The sequence below is a fragment of the Lonchura striata genome, chromosome 1, assembly GCF_046129695.1.
Source record: "Lonchura striata isolate bLonStr1 chromosome 1, bLonStr1.mat, whole genome shotgun sequence".
Taxonomy (NCBI): domain Eukaryota; kingdom Metazoa; phylum Chordata; class Aves; order Passeriformes; family Estrildidae; genus Lonchura; species Lonchura striata.
Genome location: NC_134603.1, coordinates 12,104,061 through 12,118,649, shown reverse-complemented (window position 1 = coordinate 12,118,649; position 14,589 = coordinate 12,104,061). Strand labels below are relative to the sequence as shown.

Sequence of the window (14,589 nt, the reverse complement as noted above, 5' to 3'; positions counted from 1 at the left end):
TCCTAACAGCAATGCCAGCCTTCCTCCCCAGCTGACTACAACGCCAGGAAGCAATAGCTGCTCCTTGGCACCATGGGGTGAGTGTGTGATGGCCAGGGTGGGAATGCTCTAAAAAGGAACATCTCCTGAATGGGTACCTTGAGATGGGATCGTGTCCTCTGAACAGCATGGAGTTGTTGTCTGGGTGCTGTAGCCACTGGAGCACTGCAAGGAATCCCGACTGCTCCTCTGGGTGTCCAGCTGCAGCCCTCTGGACAGAGCGAGTGCCAGCTCCTCGCAGGCCTCCATCTCCTCACCCTGCTGCTTACACACAGGAGAGAGACTCGTTACACCTGCAAGGGTCAGTCAGCTTCACCCACTTTTCTCTCCTCCCCATCAAAGCTTGTCACCATTATAATCCAACAGGATTGAGCCCAGCCTTTTGCTTGGGCATAGAACAGATGCTTCTTTGGAGTACACTGTGAAAGTCAGTACCCAACGGTGCATTCCCTCCTGCCTGCATGATTCCCACTGACCACACCAGCACCACTTCCCAGATAAACACAACATGAAGTGCATCCCCAGTACTGGCAGGAGCCAGCACGGCCATTTCCTTTGCACCAAACTGAAATATCTGGAATGAGAGCGTCACCCTTGTGGCAGCTGACACCGTCATGCTCCGAGGTCTCTGGGCCTCCTCGGGGGGCGCAGGGGCTCCGCTCTGAGCTGCTCCATTGAGTTCTGGCTCGCGCTTCTCTTTGCGACGCTGCAATGTGTTCACCATGGGCTGATCGTACGGGCCCGGCTTGGCCCAGTCCTAAGGAAACCAGCTCGTTAGGGACAGCCTTCATCAGGAACTGCGCTTTAATTACAGGCAAGACTACGCAAAAGGGCAATTTTAATGCAACAGATTGTGTATCAAACTGGATATGCCTTTCTGAATAAGGTGAGACATAACTTTTGTGGTATTAAAGATCTTCATTTATTAAACCCGTTTCCTTTATTAAAAGGAATGTAAATTTCCCATTCTACCTAAATGTTCTACTATGAAGGTATTTAACATTTTGATACTATAGTTTTATCTAAATGAAATTCCATGGTGTCAAAGCCTACATTTTCAGAATTTCAAGCTGTCACAAAGCAGAAGATACAGGTAAATGTCCAATCAGTAATGTAACTGTTCCAGATGTACACACATTCTACTATTACATGCTGTTACAGATGTCTTCAGTTCTGAAAAATTAGGCTTGAACAGATTTTTCATACACATCAGTGGAGCAAGTTACTGTGAGTTATCTCTCAGTTTACTTACTAACTGAAATCTAGTTTACAATGATAGCCATACTAGAGAAAGACTAACCTCACTCTGAATTACTGGTGCTACATTTGAAACAGAAATTCCTCAGGACATGAGGGCTGTATTCACTCAGGGCTCTATTAAGCAAAGTCCTGAGGGTGTCCAGAACCCACACGCTGCACACAAAGAGCTTGACTGATCCAGGCTCTGTGCTGGAATGCAGAACCAGTGCTAAGCAGCAGCTCCCCCAACACCAGCTGCTGCCCGGGCAATCCCAATCCTAAACGTTTTCCTTCATTGAGACAAAGGCTGCTTTAAAAATGAAAGGAACAACTAGTGCATGAGAATGGGCCCCACATCCTCCCAGCTGCCTGCTGGGCAGCCTCCCACAGCCTTCTGATGGACATTTAATGATGGACCAAGACCACACTGTGGGCTTCTTGAGGTGTCTCAGTCCAAGAAATGAGAAGTGCAAGGCTACTGAACTGACAGACCCCCTTGGACAGACAGGTATTTGTTTTGTTAACTCACGTGAAACTCTGCTTTGCCTTGACAGCTGTGTCTCTGCTTTGTTTTGTTGTGAAATATTTTCACAACAATTTTTTTGTAAAATATTTTTAATATGTTGAATATTTTGAAAATATTTTGAAATATTTTCACAACAATCTTCTGCAGAGACACAATAAAAGACCCTGAAGCCTCAGGATCACTGTGGCCACCCTGTATGTATCCCAACAGTTTCCAGCTGCTGGAGAGAGTGTAGGGGCATCTGTAATAAGTTATCTCAATTTAGATATATATACACGGGTCCCGTGGTGCATATGCAGTATTATATAACCATCCACAGGCATTTAAAATCTGCACAGCTACTGCTGACTGCACATCAGCCTTGCTGAGGATCCAGAGCAACAGACAAGAGACCTTTTCCCTTTGCTCTAGGGCAGAGTCTCCCAGGGAAACCACCTGGCAGGGATGAACTTTAAGGCTCTAGCAGAGCAGACATGTTTTGATGCCAAGTAAGATCCTTGCAGATCCAGCTGGAGCAACTAAGAGAAGTTACTGCACTCTTTTGGTGGTCTCCCCAAGAGAGCAAAATGAGCTGGATGAGCACATCCAGTCTGTGGCAGTAAGGCTTCAGTCACCACCTGGATTTACCTGGTGCTGAGCACCTTCTTAAACCACTCCAGCTGGATCCAGGAGACTGTGCCACGGGCCCAGCCACAGGGAGAACATCAGGCTGTCCAGTGTATGGTCCCACTGAAACAACTGGATGCCCTTCCCTACCCAAGTGAGCACTTTGGCAGTGCTAAATAAGCTCTTTTCCTCATCAATAGAGCCCAGAGTGTTTTCACCAATGTTTCAGAGCCAAATTATTCCTTTCTAGATTTTGTCAGCTTTGGTATGTTTCAGTTGGTACCAGAACACACAAGGTCATTCAGAAATACCCACAACCAGATTTTAGGTCCGATTTTCACCATGCAGTGCCCATTCAGAGTGATACCAAACAGAGCAAATCAACCAGGAATTACATGGCCCGAAAGGGAGCAACAACTGCCGTGTGCATGCTGTTGGTATGAGGAGGTGAGGACTGCCACAACAAAAGGAACACAAACCTTCCAGCTAGGGATCTTAGATGATGGTAACATGCCTGGCCCAATGGTGTAATAATGAACGTAGTCTGGAAGGAGGGCTGAGGGAGCCCGAGTCCACGCGCGGGAGACAGGCGGGAAATGAGGGAAAGGACCTGCACCAACTGAAGCTACGGATGGGTCACTTGATAAACTACAGTGATAAAACCCATTAGACAACTGGAAATGAAACAAATAAAAAAAACAAAAACAGAGAAATTAATATAAACAGAATGAATATGAAAATACACTGTGACTGATGTTCTAGGGAGAAAAATCTCTGTATCTTAAAACAAACGGAAAGAAATTCTTCAATTTGCTGCAAATAAAAAACAGAAAATTGATACGATGCTTGGTTCATAAGTGAGAGCGCCTGAAAATTGTGATCTGTATCAAATTTCAGGCATCAATCTAGCAGTCATTGTCTCGAGGCTGAGCAGCTTTTCCTTCTGTCCATGAAAGCAGCACACTGTGAAAAAGCCTTTACAATTTAGGTACCCTGCAGACTCTGGACATAGAAATAGAACATTTCCAATCCTGAAGGCATTTGCATTGGTGACATTCAGTCTATGTAGCTGGACAGAGAGGAAAAGCATAAAGCCTTCAAACATGACATGTTCTAGCTGTGTGATGATATGGAAGAACAAAACAACAAAAACCAACAGCAAGGATTTACCAGATGAGAAAGGAGACTGCTATCACTTCCTCCCCCAGTTTAGAGTGTATCCCATGTAATTTATTCCAACCATGTGTATTTTGCTTTCCTTTTTGGTCAAAAAACAACCCCCATTACTCAGTGTAATGTATGCTACCTAATGGGAGAGATGGGAGAAGCCACAAACAGCACAACCTGGGCAAGGTGCTTTTTGTCAGGCAACCAGCTGGTTTGAGCAGAATTCCACAATCTCTTTGAGTAGAAAAGCTGGAAAATTACTTTTTCTTAGAAAATTACCTCTGTAAAATGCCCAATTTGTAGCTTCTCCTAGTAGCTAGTTCAAAGTCAATTGTGGTTTTTATTCAAACATATTGACTTCTAAGGGAGTGTGCAGCAGTTCCTAGTCTCATCCTCACAAAGAGGAATCCTGGATGCATCCCATGCATGGGGGTTTTGTCCAAATGTTGCAGGGTTTGGATAACGAGCCAGTAGGTTTGTATGTCTTGGAGATGAAGATTTTCACCTTATCTGTGGAGGCCCAAGCCCCCATGGTGGAGCCTGAGCTGACTGAGGTGGGGGAACTGCACTCGCTCACTGACTGGCAGGTTTCAGAGGCTTCTGAAGAGGCAGAGCTGGACGAATTCTGCAGCATAAAACAGCACCGCAATGCAGGGAAAGGATACACAAGCCAACAGAAAAGAAAAAAAATCACAAACAAAAATACAAAAAGCACATACACACACAGGAGAGGGAAGGATGAGAGAAGCAAAGGGTTAGGATTTTAAAGATCAATTAGAAACTGCTCAAAACTATTGCTAATGTTCATGAAATCTATGAAAAAAAAAAAAAAGCCACTAGCTTAATGCGAGAACTTGCCACTCTGCTCAGGAATGAAGAAATTGAGGCAGCAATCTCAACTCCTCATTGCAATTTTAGCATCTCAATTCTGCTGCTGTCTCAGAGCAAGAAGCTGAGGGACCTGAGGGCACCTGTGGTCCGAACATGCAATATACTGAGACAACTGATTTATACAGAAAAGCAGATCATCAGTACTTCAAAAACACAAAGTTTAGATTTAAAACATGGAGTAGCAAACATCACATTCACAAGTTCTCGTACATTCTGATCTGCATAAGTGCTTGTGGAAAGCTCATCTGAGTTCAAGTATTATGGAAAAGATAAAGAAGCGATACTTACCAAAACTGCAGGCTTCCAAAGTGCATGACCTGTATGCATGTGCCTCTGCAGGTAGGATGCATACACCAAAAGCACTCTGACTCAAACCCTCCTGTCCAGCAGCCAGCAGGAAGGTACATGCCCTCTGCTGAGTGCAGAAGTGGTGGCATTGCTTGCCACCTGCCTTCTCCTAACAGCAGAGGCAGAAAATAGCAGGGACTTGGAAGGAGAGTGGAAGAAAATGCAGGACACAAAATGTCCACTGAACACATCAAGCATTTTGCTCCTACCTAGGAACTTCTCCAATTTTCGGTGCACACCTTTATGTACCTTTGCTGCTGTCAGACCTCTACAATAACATCTAATTCAACTACACAAAGGCCAAGGGGAATAACCACATGAACCATTTTACCAACTACAATGCTCTTCCACATCTCCCCCTCGGAAGTGGCATCCTACTCTGTAGGGATGTGTGTCCAGGTCCAACTGAGAGTTTAAACATGGTCATGAGCACTGGTAGAGTTGTTAGGGCACTACTGAGCTCTATTCACTCTCAGAAATTCAATACTAGCAAGACCAATTCACTCTTTAGTAGCCAAGGACCTGTGAAACAAGTAAATATAAGGTGTTTATGACAGCAGAGAGAATGTGCTGTTGTATCCAGTTTGTGTAGCAAAGACAGCAATTTCAAGGAATGACATGTTGAAGAAGGGAAATCTCACCTGAAGTAAAATTCCCCAGTTAACCTTAGGTAAGATCTGGGATGATTTGCAATAGAAGGACAGCTGGGTTTGAGGCAGTGTAGGGGCGCAATTACTCCTACAACCCACAAGTTGTCTCACTGCTCACCAGGAGCTACAGATGGGTGGGTAATGTACAGCCAGTTGCCTGGGTAGAAGGAAATGTAGGTCTCCCAGCATGGAACACTGTCACCATAACAATTTTGGTGAAGACTTCTGGGGCAGCTGAGAAGTCAACACAATATCAGCATCTTGAGCTGACTGGTAAACTGTGATTTAAGTGAAATTTTGCAAAGGCTGCTAAAATTTTAAAAAGCATGTAGAGTGATGGGAGTATTTTATAGAAATAACACTCATGCCACTCTATGCTGACATGATGATCTGAAGGTGCCCTGTCAAATGTGCCTAGGGTGCAAGCATGCTCAGCTAACAAGGTTTGTATTCAAAGTGTAATAAGAGTTGAGGTGAAGGTATAATCAGAGGGAACAGCAACAAAAGACACATAGGTGTTAAGGACAGCAGTGAAAGTGGCATACCTGATGATGCAGTGGCATGATATTTTAGTGGAACTTGTCACATTCTTGATTTAATGCAACTCCTTTTACTGGAGAAAAGCCTCCAAAAATAAGAATACTAACAAAGATGAGCTGCAGTTGACTCTGCCATCAGTCATAGCCATGGTGAACTAAATGGAGATGAGACTATTGCCTTTATCCCTTGAGAAAAATACATTATAGAAAATTAGCTTTTACACTAAACTCCGGAGTTCTGCCTGACATTCCAGGTACCTCAGCAAAAGAAACCTCATGAGAATACTCACACTACTGTTATGGTTTAACCAGGAGTAAAAACAAGACAGAAAAATGCAATTACAGAAAATACTTTCTGAAACCTCCTACTTATGGCCTGAATGACCCTCTGGGGTCTGCATGCTCTGCACATGGCAGGAGAGACAGTGAAGGGTCCTAGTGCCAAGCATGGCATCTCCCATGCGATTTTGTTTTCTACAGATGCCCCAGGGGTGACAAGTAAGAACTTGGAGTTTACATTTAATACACTATTTGTATCTACAAGACAGACATTGCACAAGGTTTTGTCAAGTAATGGTAGAGAGAGCTCATAGATGAGGTTTATTACCAACAAAGACGCATTAAAAAAGGTCAAAAATTAAGATGCAAAGTATGGGCACAAAAAAAGACTGCATTTGGTGAACTTATTTTTGCAATAAAATCCCTCCTCCAAAGTGAAGTAAAGATGACAAAAAGGACTCTCCTACTAATTCAGTGTATCTATTTTCAGCAAGAAAAGCTAGACAGAGGCTGACCCAAGATGCCATGGGGAAAACATCCTGGAAGCTGATGGAAATGCAGGAGGTGGTAGTACAGAAACAGGGTCTCCTCATCTTCAGAAACTTGCAAGGCACAGACAAAGGGAATCTCTGGTCTTGCTAAAAAAGTATTCTAACAATGTAGAGGGAGGCAGAAGAATACTGAACTCCTGAATGAAAAGCATAAGGAAAACATGACTGGCAGCAGGGCAAAGGATGTTTGGAGAGCCAGTCCTGAATGGCTGCACATGGGTGTGGGAAGCACAGACTTCCCTTCTTACCATAGGGTACACAAGGGACTGAAAACAGAAACTGCACACCTACAGCTTGGGCAAACAGTCTCCAGACTTTGCAGTGCTTGCTCTGGATGCACAAGCCTTGGCACCCTCTCCTGGGAGCACACACACAGGGCAGAATAATTTCTACTCCCCAGCCCATGGTGTGAGAAATTTGACTATCAGATTTTTTTCACCTTGTTTTAGTAGATTCATTTTTTAAAATGACTGTTTTGTTTGAATATTTTTTTAAATAAATTCTTTCATTTTAGCTATTTTTTCCCACAGCTGCAATGTGGCAGTTCTGCTGTGTTCTAAAATTATCTCTTCTGAGAAGAAGCTTAAAATTAACCGTATAAAGCTAAAGCTATTCTCTGCAGTGACAAGCAGTGCCCCAAATGTACATTTGTACAAGTGTAGCTTGGTCTCTGGTCTCTCAGATAAGCTGTGGATAGTGTCCCACTTCTTGGTGTGGTATGTATGAGTTCCAGCAGGGATATACAAAAAACATTTTCTGAGCTACCCAACAGTACAATTATATTTTCCATCTGCTGTCCTACTAACCTATAAAAGGACCATGGTTATATTGGATTATTTGCATCCTTTGCAATGTTTTCCACTAAAACATGGCATTGCTTTCTTAACCTTCTCCCGTTCTCAAATAGGAGACAGAGCTTCCTGGACAAGGTTTCCCAGGAGACCAAATCCTAATGATGAGCGTGCTCCAATGTCCCTCTAGAGTCAGTGGAAGATGGGCTCAGCTACTTTTAGAAAAGCTCTGGATCAAGGGTCACCTCCTCAATTTGTCTAATTTCCTGGAATCTGCCTCTACTGACCCTTCTTTCTAGTCAGGGACAAACTATTACAAAGAAGGAAGAAAAGGAATTTTAGAAGAAGCATCAGAAAAGGAATTCTAGAAGAAACAAATATCTGTGATAATTTACAGATGTGTTTCAGTTTGGACTTGATTTTTGGATTTTGTTTTGTTTGTTTGCTTTTGGTGGTTTTTTTGTTTTTTGTTTTTTGTTTTTTTTTTTTTTGTCCTGTTTTGAGGTTCCTATTAAGGTCTGATTTGGAAGCATTTATTAACTTAAATGGAAAACTGAACAGCTGTAACAATATATTTCCCCTATTCTAACTTGCAGCTATTTCAAGCAATGGAATCTACTCAAAAGCAGACTCTTTGCAGCTTTATAACCTGTACATGCAGAAGCAACATCACATTCAGTTTCCCTCTATTTGACTGTTTAGGGAAAGTGCTTTCCAGATCATTCTAGCAATAAAGACTTATCTCTCTGCTGCCTGACAGTGCATCAACATTTTTATCTTCCTTTGCTTCTTTCTCTCCCTTTGCTTTCATCTCCATGAAGTCACAAGCAACCTGTAAAGTCCAACTGTGCTTCCCCCAGCATGTTCACTTCAAATCCAGCAATGACATTATCATGCCCTGAATCAAACATCACTCTTGTACTATCACATCATGTGAGCACAGATACTTCCAGGCCTCAGTTTTTCTACCACACAGGGCAAGGTGTGGGTTTTGCAGCAGCAGCCACATTGAATGTCCATCCAAGAGCCACTCTGTGCTTCCAGCAGGTCTGTCAGAAGGGCTTTGTATGAGGTCACTGTGTGTCATGGGCAATGCTGGCCATCCCTGACCTTACACCTGGCATTTAAAGAAACTGTTCCACTCCAGAAAGAGACCTGTGATGCTTTTCCAGCTGTTCAGCTACATCCGAATGTACCCCTTTAATGATGATTAAAGCCTTTTACAGTGACCTTCCCACATGTTCAGCCATGTGCTACAGGCTAACACTTTTACTCCCAGCAACTGCAGAAAGGTAATCCTCACACACCAGTGGAAGAGCAGTCTGTTTTTATAATTGCTCTTTTTCCTATGTTCTGTGCTAAGTGTGGTAATGGTAAAGACTTACTACTCCTACTAACAACTACAGCCTGGAAAACAATCTTCATTTTGTCAGACATCTCTCATCTGGTATTGTCTGTATCTTGTTTCAATCTCCAGTTACTCTTTGTTTGAGATTCCCACCAACTCCCCCGCTACCTCATCTGTGATTTTGCAGAAATTCCATTTACTTTTCAGTGACACTTGTTTGCCTAAAATATAGGTGAGCTTATATACAAAATAGCTTAAGAAATCATATATTCACATTCCTGTATTATGGGAATTATATATGGCCCCCTCCTACTTTTTTTTCTAAAACTCATGATTAAATGAGAAAGGGCTTTGTTGATCCAACATATGCCACAGCATGTAGCTAGCAAACATCGTTAAAGCGTCCACCTGTACAAGATATACAGGTTTAATCTCCTTTGTTGGTTCCAGAGCTTGCTTTTCTGCCTTCTCAGTGTCACTACTAGAAACAATGTCGTCAGTGTTTGAGACAGAGCAGCAGCCTCCTCCCGCCCAGCCCCGATGCTCCAAGCACAGCCCCACGGGGAGATCTGTCAGCTGGTTAGAGACACACAACACGGGAACGCTGCCCACTGAACAGCTTCTGCTCAGCTCACAGTCACAGTCACCTGTCAGCACAACACACACCATTTACTTAGTGCTGAACATACAAAGCAAGACACTTAAGCAGAGATGAAGCAGCCAGGCAATGATCTGTTACCTTTTCCTCTGCGTAAAGGTAAACAGAACCAGAGACATACAGAGCACATACCTATTTGTTATACCAACACACTACACTTGTCACACTGCTGCAGCCTTCTACAGCTCATGAAAAGCTCAGGTGATGCTTGGATCAGTTTTGCAACCTTATGGACAGTTTCTAAAATGAAGTGAAAGCATATGAACTTAGCTGGTGTAAATCAGCATGACTCCCATCGACTTTCAGGATGTTCTGCCACCTGATACCAGCCTAAGTTCTCTCCTCTGCTTAACAGGGGAATTTGCAGAGAGGTGTTGGTTTTTTTCATGCTAAGAGCAATTGCAAATTTACATCCTTGTCTGCAAACATAGCATCATCATGTGGATTACTGCCCTTTTATGCAGGCGCAGTGGATACTATGAAAACCAAAGATGATGCTAGCATGTGTAACTGATGTATGTATCTTAAAAGTCAACTTCCTTACCTTGTTACTATTCCAGTTTACTTTATTATTGCTCATTTACTTTTTTGCATTTCACTTAGGTTAGCCATAGCCAATCTAAACAAAACATTCATTTTATTAGTGTGCACAAAGTTCTTCAGGATGTCATCTATTAAAACAAAGCTGCTGTGTCCAGACTGGGGACAGAAGAGGTATCATTTGAAAAGAAAGCATTTCTATTAAAATGAAAGAAGGAAATAAAATTTAAAAACCATTGAGCTTCCCTTGAGAACATGTTCCAATCCTAAATGAACCAGTGCTGTTTTGGATGATACTTAAAAAAATTCTCTAAGGGTACTACTTACTAAATGTTCTGCAAAAGGCAAGGGTCTGTATGCTATCAAAGGTGGTCTAGGGTAGTTTCCATGGGCAGGTGACACTTGATAACCACTAACACTTGCTGACCATTACAATTAACACTCCCCAACCATGCCTAAAAAACTAGCTACTCCCCAACATATAAAAAGGGGTGCAACTACATTTTTGAAGTAAAAGACAGTTTTTCTCCAATGACCTCGGGGTGTATTAATATAAGTAATAGTCAACAATAGGACACTAGGTCCTTTTCAGTTTGCAAATAAGATTTTCAATGGGATTTATAATGTGAGAAAAGCAATTCAGCCTTGTTTAAAAATATTACAGTTGCTGTGTGATTTCTTTAAAAACACCCCAAAAATCCAGCAAAGAGAATTCAGGTGCTGAAAGATACAGGCCACAAAGCATTGCAAATCTCTGCCTGCAGATAGCCAGTGAGTTTTTAGAGGAAGGATGCCATGAACAAATAGAGTAGCAGCTTCCTTCTGCAGACCCAAAAATGCTCAGGGAAAGTTTGCTTATATTTCTAGTGAAATCCTCTCCGTCTGACTGGCTTCAGGATGTTATTATATATGGCTACACAAAAACTCATTTCTTATGGGCTCCATAAAGAATTAATAATACCTCCCATTTTCATGCAGAAACCTTATTTCTGCAAGGTCCTCAACTGAGAATCCAAAATTCAAGTCTATCCATAGGAATGGGTGTCATAAAAAATGGCAAAACTAATTCCATATGATAATGCTGGTGGCATTTATAGTATCCCAGACCCATTGCAGAGGAGGAATTAAAGAAGTCTCTCTAATGCCAAAGCCACCAGTATCAGTGCTGTGGCTGTCAAAAGGATGTTCTGGCATCAATATTTGCCCATTAAACAGCAAAGAGCCTCCGGACATTAACCACTTGCAGCCTGTGCAGGATTAACGAGTAACCTCAGTGGGTAAAGTGAGTATTATTCCCTCTATTAGGTGGGCCTTCTTGCTCTTGGTTGTGTCTATGTTTATCTCAGAGTTAGGCATCTAGGCTCCCTCCAGGACCAGAAGAAAAACTGTATAGCCCAGGAGCGACTCATCCCTTTTATGCCAAAGCAGCATAAATCACTCCAGCTAGAGGCCCAACTTTTGGATAAATGAAACGCTCTGAGACAACCCTTACCCTCAATGTTTAATCTGATTCCAGGTACCCCAAAACCACATCAGATCCTTTTTCTGAAAGGTGAGCTAAGTTAGAGAGCTCACACTCAGGTTTTATTCTCATGCTTGCACGTACCTGGTTAGGTGCCTCTGGTGGCATGGGGGATGGCGATTTGGACTGGAAAGCATCCTGGGACATGAATCCAGAATCATGGGAGGACACACTGGACAGCCTCATGGGTGCCTGCTGAGGCAGATTGGAGCTGCGATAGCGATAGTGTGAACTAGGTGAGTGCGAGTGCGAGCCACTGGACCGGGAATCACTACTGTTAACGCTGTTCAGACTGCTGTGAGAGACAAAAGGAACAGAGAAAGGAAAGGGGAGAGGAAAAGACACAAGGGCGGGGTGGGGAGAGACCCATATACAGTACAATTAACATTCCACATGTCTCTAGCAACAGGCAGCATAAACCGAAAAAGAAAAATGTTGACAAATTAAATATATATATATATATATGCACATATATATCAGTAAAGAACCATAAGCAGCTGCAGTATCCCTGGCAACCAGAGAGAAAATGGCATTTAATCTTGAGGGTCAGTTAAATGATCAAATCTTAACCACTCAGACTTCAAACTCAGGTTAGGGATGAAGGAATTGCTACATGCCCTCCCTGAGCATGGCACCTGCTCAGAAAGTGTCTGCTGATGGTTCTCTCCTATTTCTGACTTACACTTGGCCCAGAGTGTCAATGGGATTTCTAGCAGGAGGACCAAAGACACTGGAGTTCATCTAAAAGTCTGCCTCTAGGCATGCTGCTGCAGACAGCCAGCAGGACAGTGTGTGAGACTTCTGAAAGCATCACCAAACTCCCACATTTCACAATACCTGGGACACGTTTTACCCACTTGAAGGCTTCCTACCAGATAAAGACACATGACAGCACATGGAGTGAAGCCAAGCCACTGGGTATGGAGCTTTAGTCAGTAACAAGGACAACCAGAGAATTAAACCCCAAAATTAATATCCATTAAAACAAACCGAAGTGATTTTTCTTAGGAAGAGACTGATTGCTAATCCTCAGAATCCATGAATGACAGTAGGACATGAGAGCCAAAATGTGTGAGCTTTCGGAATTTCGTGCTGGGGTGGCTGAGCAGGACCAGCAGGATGCACCAGTTTGATGGCAGCTCCCTGCTGCACTGGCAGCAGCCTGACCTAAGGATGGCTCTCAAGGATGCACAGGTGAGGCTGCACCTCCTGTGCACCAAGGCCACATACAAAGAAGATGTGCAAGCCAGCAGGGAGCAGAGCAAGCAGAGCTCTGCTTTGCTTCACCCACACGTCAGTCTGTGCCATACCGGTTTTACTGTACAAGAAGATAAAATTGATTATGAAGAGATTATTTTTTTGGGGGGATTTTTTGCCATTTTCTTTTACAGCTTCAGGATATTGCATCTTTAAGCCTGTGCTCATTGCTCTAAATATGCACATTTTCACATATATATATATAAAAGTACTGATTTTTTTATATATATCTGCATGCAGAGACAAGTAGGTACATAGAAGTCGTGTTCACTTGCTCTGACATGCTGTAGGTAACTTTGCTCATACACAGGGAACCTGTAGTATGTAGTTCATAAAGCAAACTGAAAGGTAGTCATTTGAGAGCAGCTAGAGAGGTGTTGAGCAGAATACACAACAGGGTATCTTCCTTTTCAGTAAAAGGAAAGAGTAAATGTAGACACCAGGATATGGGGGCAACATGCTAATAAACTGTTTTATGAGAGAAAACAGTTTTTACAGAGAAAGCATAGACAGAATCCAGTGTTTCAACATATTTCAGGACAGCATTAGACAGCATTAAACAGTAAAAAAAACTTGTATCAAAAAAGCATTTCCATCTACCAGACTGATAGGGCAATTGTCAAGGATGTTTTTCCTCTTTTCAAATAGTTTAACTTACTGATTAGTAACAGCTACTTAGAATAATCTAAAAAGTCATCACATGAAAAACAGAAAAGGAAATTATGAATGGACAATCTCAAGAGTTTAGATCAGAACAATCTGCTCTTTGATCCAAAATGGATTGAAGAGAACTGAATCAAAAACATCTTCAAGTTGTGTTGAGTTCAAAAGTTCATCAGTCATGCCCATCCTTTTTAATATCCCCAGCACACACTTAAATGAGTAAAGACCATGAGGGACTGTTTCAGTAAGACTTTCTATTTAAGATTTAAGAATGAATACAAATCCATTTCACAGTCTGAACTTGCCTCCCTTTTCCCCCAACAGGTTAAAAATAAATATTACAAATTTACTTACCTGCAAACACTGGATTTTCTGGACATGGTAGTACTGGGAGAGGATGGAGGAGTCTGGTAAGACCAGCTGTAATCAGAACCTTTCAAATCTAAAATTACCTGATGAAAGATAATCAATAGCATCAAGGATGTGGAAAAATTTTCACCCTAGTAAAACAAAGCATCTGCTTGTCATACAACATTCATCCCTGCCACAAACTTTCAGTGCCACTTCAGTCTCAGTTCTCTACCAAAATTACACTGTATCACATAGGTGAGGCAGTTTCATCCTTGGCTTTCCCAGTATTAGCATACTTCAACACTAAGAATGCCACCATAGAAAGGAAGTTCAGATCTAAATGGAAAGAAAACTTTTAGAAAGTAAATTGGGTATCTTTTTTTTTTTTTTTGCATTAAGGAAGCTCTTCTAGTTTTTCTTTCTTTTGTTTTGTTTGTTTTGACTTAAAAAATTTATACAGCCTTTGAGATTAAGTACTGTAACATTTTAAACAATTAACTGAATATTTAGTATTCAGCCACAACAGAGCTTTATACTTCTAGGTCAATGATAAGGTGATTATAAAGTATGACAAAAAAACTGAGTTCACACAGCAGGGTTGCAGAAAAATGTCCTAAGTGGATT

At 42.1% G+C, this 14,589-nt stretch overlaps 1 protein-coding gene across 17 annotated transcripts in view; it reads right to left on the bottom strand.

The window, feature by feature from the left end:
* The window catches only part of MTSS1 (MTSS I-BAR domain containing 1), a 126,798-nt gene that overhangs the window by 3,940 nt on the left and 108,269 nt on the right, over positions 1-14,589 (bottom strand). For 4 of the 17 annotated variants that reach the window (XM_021542325.3, XM_031504096.2, XM_031504083.2 and 1 more), the window contains 5 exons: positions 13,969-14,066; positions 11,779-11,989; positions 2,890-3,084; positions 632-796; positions 138-300 (listed from right to left, as the gene is read on the bottom strand). In XM_021542325.3, coding sequence (XP_021398000.1) covers positions 138-300; positions 632-796; positions 2,890-3,084; positions 11,779-11,989; positions 13,969-14,066 — 832 coding nt within the window. Of the gene's footprint in view, positions 1-137; positions 301-631; positions 797-2,889; positions 3,085-4,082; positions 4,203-11,778; positions 11,990-13,968; positions 14,067-14,589 lie in introns of all 17 variants that reach the window. The other 13 variants (XM_031504086.2, XM_031504089.2, XM_031504085.2 and 10 more) reach the window with 8 other exon arrangements.